The sequence below is a fragment of the Teleopsis dalmanni genome, chromosome 1 (assembly GCF_002237135.1).
Source record: "Teleopsis dalmanni isolate 2A chromosome 1, ASM223713v2, whole genome shotgun sequence".
In the NCBI taxonomy this organism is placed as follows: Eukaryota; Metazoa; Arthropoda; class Insecta; order Diptera; family Diopsidae; genus Teleopsis; species Teleopsis dalmanni.
In genome coordinates, this window is record NC_051846.1 from 81,812,075 (window position 1) to 81,823,099 (window position 11,025).

Consider the following 11,025-nt stretch of genomic DNA (forward strand, 5'->3'; position numbering starts at 1 on the left):
CTTCCTAAGAAGAATATTTAGGTTACCGCAAAACACGCCCAACTATATGCTACATTTAGAAACAGGATTGTCAACTTTATATATAGAAACGCTAAAACTACATTTTGAATATATAAATCACGTAATAAATCTAAATGACAATAGACTCCCTAAAATTTTGGCAGGTTTCCTTGTAAATACGAAGAAAGGTTTTTTTGAAAAATTGCAATCACAAAATATAGTGATAAATATTATGGCAAATGAAAGAGAAAAATTTACAATGGCAGCAAGGGAAAGTGATTATAGACTTTATATAAGTGATTATAGCAATCGGAACTATTTTACGGATGATTATACTATTGAAACTATTAGCCAGATTTTTAAAACTCGGGGTGAACTCCTTAAAATAAATACACGTAGTTCGCCTTTAGTTCAATAATTAATAATATTTTAATGTGTAAATATTTTGTAATTTATTTATTAATAGCATAAATTAAGTGTAAGATTAGCTTTAAAATTGAATGTAATGTTTTTGAACTAAAACAAAAATAAAAACACTATTACTACTATTATGTTTTTTACTATTAAACACGCGCTAGTAGTTTGAGTCTCGACTCGACTCGACGCGGCCAAGGACGACCCACATCTGTAATGGCTAACTAAGTAAGTAGTTAGAGATTTCAAAGTAAAGTAGAAACTTATTATTGTTATAATTCAGTTTACATATTTATGATACTATATATATACAGAGACATACGCAGATGACACCGCTCATATTGCAGACTGTCTAAGCGGCCTAGAAGACCTAGTAAACAGAGTTAATACCACTAGCGAACAATATCAATATAAATATATGATAGCAAGTCGAAAAAATATTTACAGCAACACAAATTTAGTGATTAACAATATTGCTATAAAAATTGCAAATTATATTGCTATATAAATGAAAATTGCAATTGTTCCAAAGAGATGAAATACAAAAAATTCAAAAATACACTTACGAAAATAGTTCTTAACAATCAGTCATGATCTCAATATTAAAACTAAAATCTGTTTTGTAAAATGCTATGTCTGGTCTGTACTTCTATATGTCATGAAAACCTGGACTTTGATATTAACAAGCTCGAAATATTTGAGTTGTGTATTTTTTGGAGAATTCTCAAAATTCCATGGATAGATCATGTTACAAATAATGAAGTTTTACGAAAAATGAGCTGTGATTGTTAGCACCATAAAAACAAGAAAACAACTTACCTAGGACATATTATGAAAAATTCAAAAAATGAGCTACTTTAACTAATTATTTAGGGAAAAATCGAAGAGAAGCTCGGTATTGGTAGGAAGCAATTTTCATGGTTGCGAAACATACGTAAAAAGACACAATAGACAAGACGTTGACAGACTCTTAAATATAGCTAGATGCAGAGAGCAATACAATGAAATTTAAAAAAATTTGTAATTCTGTTTATCAAAAGCTAATTAAACAATATCGTATTATGTTATATGATTAACAATATTCGAAATTGAATTAGCAAATAAAGAAGAAGAGACATTTTCATACTAAATAAATATAAAAGAGTGAGAAGTAAATATATAACACAATATATTTGCCTTTAGGAATTGTGTGTATCAAAATCTAATTAAACAATATAGTATTAAGTTATATGATCACCAATATTTGAAAAAGAATTGGCAAATAATGAAGAAATATTTTTCATACTATATAAATATAAGAAGAGAGGAGAGGTAAAAACATATAACACAGTATATATATGCAGTTAGAAAAATATATAGGGCTTCAAATTATACTTCTATATTCACCTGATTAACTCATTATAAAAATTTGATGGAATATTTATCAGTACTTGAACAGTACTCAAACATTCAAAGAACAGAACAACAGTAAAACAAAACCGAACAATACTTACACATTGACTCTCATAGATTTGTGGCTCCTTCTAGAAATATATATATGGAAAATAACAACACAAAACAAATTATATATCTACAATGTTGCTTATAGCTATTGAATTTGTCAATTTGTCAATACTTAATTAAAATTGTAAATTCTCTTCTATGCAATAATAAGATATTTTTTTCATAGCATACTTCTAGGATCATTTATTATTATGCAGCCGCAATGTTTCTGTAAGGACACACATGGCCATGTGAATATTTTATTTACTACATATATTGTATGAATTTTGAACATTTTATTTATTGAACTAAATTCCTAATTTGATTTTCGTTTTTCTATTCTGTGTGATTTGTATTTCCGTAATTTTTTATGCTGTCAGATTTTCATCATTGATTCAAAACCCAAACGAAAATGTATCGCGACCACAAGCATATGTAACTGAATTACAACAAAATCCAAAATCAAATGCAACAACTTTCAATGTAAAGCCAAATAACGACTAGTAAAATGCATTTATATAACTAGAACTAAAAGAATATATAATAAATATTTTAAGCAAAACGGAAATCGGAACCGCAAACATGCACTACATCCTATACAAACTTTAAATGTTGTCAATGCCAGGATGTGCAGACTTCGTTTTTTTCTCATTGATTTATCATAGCCTTCCCAACTTTTGGCAATGTAGTAATATTACTTTTTAGTTTTAATTTATATTGTACAATATTTTCCTTTGAGTAGAGAAGAGCACTGATTAAAGTTCAGCAATAGCAGCGTCAAGTTAGTGTGGTATGAATTGTTTGAGAGTAGATTTTGGTGAACGTAATACAAAATATGCTTGTATCCCTTGCTGCTGTCAACATTGTTGATGACTGACACAATGGCGTCCTACAATTGATGTATATCGCATCTGTTTGGAAGGAAGAGTACAAAAAAACCACAAAGATTGAAATGAAAAATTGAATGAAATGAAAAGAATGAGCTTTGCCCAGCGACAGGATCACGTATAACTGACATCAATAGCGCTGTCCGAGACTCACATTCATAAGTCAGGCTGTATTGCTCGCTATCTTTGCCGCCGTCATAGGCACATAAATGGCCACAAAAAGCGGAGGAGTCTCCGCAAAATATTATGCAGCCAGCCTAGTCCTAGCCAAATTGTGGCACATTCTGTGTGACAGTTTTTTGAAAAAATTTTTATTTTTTTTAATTTCTATTTGCGTTTTTATTTGCAAGTTGTGAGGTTAATTTTTTTTCTTTGGTTTGGTTGGTGTGTTTGTTTACATTTATTTGAAATATACGAGCACGAGTTTCAACACTAAAAAAGCACCAAAGGATCTAACAGAGTTAGAACATGAACCAAACTTGTGTTTCGTGGATTCCTTTGATATGTAAAAAAAACCAAATGCACATGGACTGCATCATCAACAACAACAACAACAAACTACAAGTCAGCTCGTAAGTTTATGGATGCAAACATAAACAAACAAAAAAAACAAACCGCATAAAAATGTATTTCATTCATTCAGGAAGGACTAAAAAATTACGAAAAGGCAAATACGCGCTGACATGCAGTTGACATTCTTTGTGGTTCCAATACGTTTGAGTAAATTTTAATTATGGAATGAAATTTACAATAAATTCTGCATGAATCGTGAAGAATTGCAATTTTCCCTTTTTTAATTTTTCCAAATTTTATTTGCAAAAGATTTTTAAAAGCAAACCAAATCCATTGACATTTGTTTATCCATTTAAATTGAACAGCAGAAAAAATTATATTTTAAGAAAAACTTATTAATGGAATATAATATAATTACTATTAATTTAGGTAAATAAATATACTAAGTACTGTATGAAGCAGTAGTAATGGTTACTTAAGATAATTGAATTTCAAAGTTACCTCTATTAAACATTTACACTTTATATTGGAGGTAGATACAACCCTGTGGTGAAGCCGTACTCCAATTAGTAGAAGTGTGTGAAACGCGGGAGTACAAATTAAGCCTTTTTATGTATAGTTTTAATAATAAATAGAATAATAAGTAAAGTACAGAGTAAATATATATCGTACAAACATTTTTAATAGTAATAGCCACAAAATAAAAACTTACTTACTTAAAATTAAATGTAATTTATTTAAATATTTTAATATTTAAGGTATTTTTTAAAATGAAAAATTTATTTGAGAAAATTTTATTTAAAATATTTTAAATAAAACACATTTTGGTAAAAGTGCTTCACAAATAGAATTTAATTTTGCAAATGATATTTGCGCAACAGTTGAACTTAGAAGAAATTTCTTTAAGTACTGACATACGAACTCTTAATGGATTTAAGAGTATATACTTTAAAGGTAAAGTAAATACTATACTACTGTACAATGCATATAAATTTTAATTGAAAATTTTTAGTTAAGTATTAGCTTAAACAAAAAGATAAAAATATGTATAACTTTAAAAATAAATGTAGCACTGTAATTATTTAATAAGAAAAAGCATTTTAAGACATTATTACAGCTACAAGATAAAAGTGTAAAATTAAAGTGTAATACCGTTTCGATTTAAACTACTCTTTGATATTTTATGTAATGTATTTCATTTTTAAATTACTAATAAAATTTAATATTGTGAATACATTTACAGCTGTCAAATCCATTCTACAAATTTCCATTGATTTTCTATGAAAAATGTCAATTATTGCTGCATATTTGTCAAGTTAATTGCGATAGTGTTTACATACTGTAAAGCATAAAATTATTTTTGTACAAATTATTGTATGTAAATACAAAAATTTTATTTAAAGCGACACAAATAATCGATTAAATGCTAAATAACAGATAAAATGACTAATAGTCGATTATTTTAACAAATTACACTCAAGCTTTTGTTAAAGCTTTTGAATTGAAATAACAAGTTTTTCTCGCAGTGTTCCTTTTAATATTACAAACTTTTTCTTTTCGCAATCACTGAACATAGTTTTATTTGATATAAAGACAATTTTCTCCTCGCTTTATATGTTATGTTATATTTTACTAAACGTTATTATCTTTTATAAATGTTCACAAAAATATTATTTCTCAGTAAAAATACTTAATATTGTTTAAAAACCTCACTTCAATATTACAAATAACTACTCCTACCCTTTCTTTAACCATTCGTTTCGTCATTGATCTGCTTTCAAACAACAACAATGCAGAAATAATAGTCCCATGTAATTTTGCAGAGGATTAACAAGTGGACACACTTTATTGTTGTTGTGCCGTGGTTTTCAACGCAATGCACACACTGTCCGCGGACAATCTTGAAGACTTTTTGGACAAGTGTATGTATGTATGGATGTGTGCTGTTGTTTTTATCATATTTGTTCGGTTGTTTGTGCAATTCTTATGCTTTTTGTTTGCAGATTTTTTAATCATGAAATTAAGGCGAGTGGTTTTTTCCTTTGTTTTTGTGCTGATACGCATATTAAAAAATATGTATGTAGGTATATATTTTCTAATATATAGCGTACATGTTAATGTGTTTACATGTTTTATTTTTTGTGTTTTAATTGATTGTGCTCTTTTCTATGCTTTTGGTCTGTTTTTTTAACGAATTTTGTGAATGCATTTTTTTTTTGTATATTTCTTTATTTTTGCCTTGAACGTTCGCATGATATTCCGAAATATGCGTGTGTATGTAGCAATAGGTGTGTTCCACTAGCTACTCGTAGTAAAACTCAAGTAAAACACAAGTAAAGTACAAACTGAGAGCGTAACACAAAAAAAGTGTCAAATTGCGCTCATTACACAGATTTTCATGGAACAATTTTGAGTAAAATCTGGTGAGAACACCAGTGCAAAACAGTACAAAAATTTAAATTCAAACCAAAACAGCAAATTTTACTTGAAATAAAATGTACGAGTAAAGCCTGTGTAGCATTTTCAATTTTCGACAGGGATGTTACGCTTTCTTAGATGCTTATCAGATGGTCTCATTTACTCGAAAATTTGCTGGTGGAACGCACTTGTGAATACACAGTGTTACTCAAAGTTACTACGAGTAGTCGTGGAACATACTTTATATATATGTAAATAATGCAAAATTCTAATAAGATTTTGGAAGACACAGTGCTGTATTTTATGACTTCTCAATACAACTAACTATCTTCATAAAATTCAGTGCAAGTGACAACTTTCTTCAAATAAAATTGTATTGTTAACAGTAATCCCTAATAGTTTTCAATAAATCAAAGAACATGTATACGCAGTTTTATATTGCGGGTACACTTGCCGTACTCTGTTTACCGAGATAATCATTATTTTATATTTTATAACATATTTAACAGCAATATATAAATGTTCATAATCATAAATTTCGTACAAAGTAATTCAAATTATGTTTATATTAATAAAAATTATTTCTAATAATGAAGCAAATATTCTAGTTATTCATTTATGTTTTTCTTAGGAAGCAAAATATCTACATGTATATAATATATAAGTAGATATATAAGTTTGTATAATATTGAGAACACCACAAATACTCTAGTTTCTTCTTTGGCTTATTCATTTTTTTTCTTCCTCCTACCATTCCATTGACCGGGCTTTTTTTTCTTTTAAAGCTGTATATAGTTTACAAAAGTGTAAAATGTACCAAGAATATTCCATTCAGTATGAGAATTTCACTTCAACCCACTGCTTTAATTTCTACTTTCACTTCACTTTCACTTTTATGATTTCGTTTGAGCGCGAACACAAAGAAATTATATAGAGCAAATAAAATTATTTTTATTAAACACAAACTTCTATTTAAATTATTCACTGTAAATAACATTTAAACTCTATATTTGAACCTTTGATAAAAAACAAAAGCCTTGCAATTTAATTATTTTTTCTGCATCCCAGAGACATTAAGTATTCATATATTCATCAGCGCGGGAAGAGTCTTTAATGGGAAAAGCTTTTAAATTTTAAATTTAATTGAATTCATTAAAAGAAATATTTTTTAAAATAAAAAACTGAAGTTTCTGTTGTGGTATGTTTCTCCTTTCTATTGTATTAATTCCCCGCAGTAGGTCAGTCAATATGGTATAGGTCGTACCAACAATTCGTGCGAAAATGAAATGGGCTTTTTTTCCCACAGATACATTTACACGGATTCACATAAAAATGCATGTAACGAACCAACAATGTAGGAAGGATTTTTGATTAAAAATCGTTGTCCTGGTTGGATTTCGCAGTAAGTTAGTGAAAACTGCAGATTAATGTCATTGTTACTATTTAAATCACTTTTTGCGAACATAATTTTTCCACTTGTATTTCTGCTTCACCTGTCCGATTGGAAATGCGATCTTTTGTCATCGTCATCATCTTGTGGAAAAAGTGAAATTGTGGTTTTTTCATTTTTAAATGAAAATATGCAAATGTTCTCATTTGTATTCAATTTACTGACATTTTCAGTAATGGAAATACTTGCAAACTGCATTTTTGTAGTAAAAAATGTTACATTATTATTAATCAAATTTTTACGGAATATATATTTTATTCCTAAACGAAATTTTATTTTAATGTTAATCGCTGGTTATTCAATTTTTTATGTAACTTATAATTTTCTTCTAATCTTCTTCAATAAACAAATTTTCTGAACGTCATGGAGCCCACGGAACTGTTGAGAATTATAAGTTCGAAGTTGTGAAAGACTATGTTTAATTAAAAATAGGCGTACAAACAAAAAATAAAGTCAGCCTAGAATTCCATGAAAGAATCATTCTGGCCAACAGAAGTTACTTCGGGCTAAGTACACAATAGAGAAATAAAGGTCTGTCTCGGCAAATAAAAACAACGCTTTACAAGTCTCTTATTATATCTGTCCTGCTTTATGATTCAGCAAATAGAATAATAACCAACGTTAGATGCGTAGGCGTTAGTAGCAATTAAGAGAAAACTTCTTTAAAAAAAATATTGCATAAACGCAAAAATAAAACTGTTCAATTCGACCACGAAGAGAAGGCGACGGGTAAAAAGATTTGTAGTGTGATCTTTTCATGTATGTATCAGCTAATATAAGATTTTCACTTATGGTGAAATCCAAAATTCAATTTGTTCTTGCGTTTCTCCTTATTTGTACTTCTTTTCTTATTTGTAATACTTTTCATAAAATTAAGAGGATCAGCTGATTCTTACGGTACAACTAATTCAGTATTTATTGGATGGGTACAATTAAGTTATATTACCGTTGTGGGGTATAGAGTGGTGGAAATATCAAGTTCTATCAAGTTTTAATTTGTTTTGACAATTAGAAGTTTACTTATAAGTTATAACATAGAAGAACCAGAACTGTCAGCTAATACTAGCTGTTTCGATTCGACCTGTTTCTTTATGTAGGCATTGATGGGAAAGATACTTTTCTCCCATTTATTTATATTATCACATTAAAAAAAATTAAAATAAAATACTTTGTCATTTATTTTCAATAAAATATTATATCCACATTCAAAGCTCATCCAATTCTAATCTTGAATTTTGTATGTTTAATGTCCTTTTCGTTCCCAACTCTTTATTGAACTTATCTATTGAGGATGGTTACATTGCAGATGCAAAATTGAGAAAAAGGCCAATTCAACAGATTTGTGTAATTAATTAAGTTTCTATTAACAAAAAAATTGGAGAACCAAGAGGTACGGAGAGTATTTAGTCTTTTTTTTTATATAAATTATCGGTTTTAAGTAATTGTTATCAGTTTAGTTGTTATTGTACAAAAATTTTTTTAATTGTCAATAACGGAGGAAGAATTTATAATAGTACAGCCTCCAGCTTTAATTGCAACGATGTATGAAGCACTTTCTACCCAGAGTGATGGAAGTTCCGTATTTTATTGTTCAGATGAAGATTTACCATTCGATAGGATTAGTTTATTATCGTCTACCTTAGAAAATTTACCGATGCAAGCGAAAACAACATTTGATAATGACGCTAATATTGATGTCCAGTGCAAAGAGCATAAATTATACTCCATATGTTACACTAGTGATTCCACCTTGCCATCTCCCGTGCGTACGATCGGAAAAGAAAATAAATTGAATGCGCACGAAACAGATTCTAATGCTGATTCCATGACATCTGTTACTCCTAGCCGACCGATTGGACCTTGTCCTTTGCCAGCATTGTCGTGGGCCGATGAGGTCGAAGTTTGGCAAGAACTTCACAAAAAAGATGAAAAATATGCGCACGTACGTAGCAGCATAATGTTCAAAAAGCATCCCGATATGAAACCACACTACCGTACAATCACACTTAATTGGTTGATGGAGTTATGTGTAACTAATAAACAGCGTCGTGAAACATACTATTTAGCTGTAGATTATATGGATCGTTATATGCACGCCGTACAGTGGATGCCAAAATCTTTTTTTCAACTGGTTGGCGTTACATGTTTGTTCGTCGCTTCAAAAGTTGAAGAAATACATGCATTAGAAATTAAAGAACTTGCTTCTTTGTCAGATGGTGTCTGTAATGAGATTGATATTCGTCGGCAAGAACTAATATTGTTAAAAATTCTCGATTGGGATACCAATGCGATAACACCAATCAGCTGGTTGGGTATTTTTCTACAATTGAATGTGAATAAGTACACATCAGATTCACTTGTGGTCTCTGACACAAACACAGGCAATAATAATATCTCCAAGACGGAGGCAATACAGACAAATAACCAAATTGATATCACAGTTAAAGAAAACGCCAATGAGTACAATGAGCTGATACATACCAAGTCGATAGAGGATGATAGATGTGTGGATAGATTTCTATATCCACAATTCTCTTCTTGCGTATTTGCACAGACAGCGCAATTACTTGATTTGTGTTCCTATGATGAAAACATGGCAGATTATAGCTATGCTGTACTAGCTGCATCTGCGATGTATCACACCTTTAATGCGTATGTTCATTTACGTATTGTTTTCAATTGCTTTCTAATGTAATATAAATATATGTAGAAAAATTGCAGTGCGTCTTTCCGGTTTGCCTTGGGCATCACTTAAAAATTGCGTTTTGTGGATGAGACCATTTTTTGAAATAATTCGTGAAGAATCCTTAAAAAAAAAGGGCACAGAAAATCAAGAATCCGTTTGCTCAAATACGATTATAGATGATTCATATACCATGCAAACTCATGTCACGACTATTGAAATGTTTGTAAGTAGAAAATTTTTGACAATAATTCATAACATACACATAAATTTTTGTGAAAGTTAAAATGAGATTTTCTAATGATATATAGGTCCGTGCATGCGAGCTGCGGGAAAAATATATGCTCAATAAGAAGCGTACACAATCAACATGCAACGAAGGTCATGACGGTGATGATGACGAAAGTGATCAGATAGACGTTGGTAATCATCTGACATATAAACGGAAAGCTGAAGTTGATTTAACTACCCTCAAATGTAAAAAGAATAAGTCTTTAAATTTGAGCTGCAATTGCAGCGATTAGAAAAGGAGAGCGAAAAACACTCTTCGTCCTTTTCAGATTTATGTTGTGTACTCTCCGTCCTTTTCAGATTTATGTTGTGTACATAAAAAAAAAATTAAGTACAAGAAAAATATTTTATAGGCAGTCTTTTAAAAACTGTATATGTTAGAAAACTGAATAATCAGTATTTAATATTTTAATAATTTTTTTAAATTTCATTAACAACTTAAATAATAAGATTATTTTAAAATATTCTAATTAATATTGTTAGTCTAAAAATACAGATTTTAACTGAAATGAACTGAAATGAAATGATAATTAAATCAGTATAAATTAAATTTTATTTTTGTAGAAAGACAAATTTTTGAAATACCTTCCAGAGATTATAGTCTGTCTTCATTTCTTCAATGCGATTTTAATGTATTCTATAAATATAAGACTTTATTTTTTATTATAAACTTTTAGAGTATTATACTTTTTTTGATGAAAAGTCTAAAGCCTAGTATTAGTATCAATTTCATTAACATAAATCTCTATATAAAAATTTTTGACTATATCAAAATTTTATAAAATATTTTCTTTATAAAATATCTATAGGGTTCTATGTCAAATGGTTAATAGTACTAGGCTTAAGTTCTTAGTTGTTTTGTGGTGTTAACCTAAAAAATATTTATA

At 29.2% G+C, this 11,025-nt stretch overlaps 1 protein-coding gene across 1 annotated transcript; it reads left to right on the forward strand.

Annotated features, from left to right (window-relative positions):
* The first annotated feature begins 8,625 nt into the window (after window positions 1-8,625).
* LOC119670065 (G1/S-specific cyclin-E-like) lies at window positions 8,626-10,490 on the forward strand. Its single transcript, XM_038080174.1, has 3 exons — window positions 8,626-9,816; window positions 9,875-10,073; window positions 10,159-10,490. Exons 1-3 carry the CDS (start codon window positions 8,705-8,707, stop codon window positions 10,369-10,371), a joined length of 1,524 nt encoding a protein of 507 aa, XP_037936102.1. The 5' UTR covers window positions 8,626-8,704; the 3' UTR covers window positions 10,372-10,490.
* Window positions 10,491-11,025: the final 535 nt, after the last annotated feature.

Bases quoted from the DNA above. Each gene is read 5' to 3' on its own strand.
- LOC119670065 (XM_038080174.1), top strand. From the start codon at position 8,705: ATGTATGAAGCACTTTCTACCCAGAGTGATGGAAGTTCCGTATTTTAT. The intron at 9,817-9,874 runs GTATGTTCATTT...AAATATATGTAG, and splicing joins ATGTATCACACCTTTAATGC to AAAAATTGCAGTGCGTCTTT. The intron at 10,074-10,158 runs GTAAGTAGAAAA...AATGATATATAG, and splicing joins TCACGACTATTGAAATGTTT to GTCCGTGCATGCGAGCTGCG.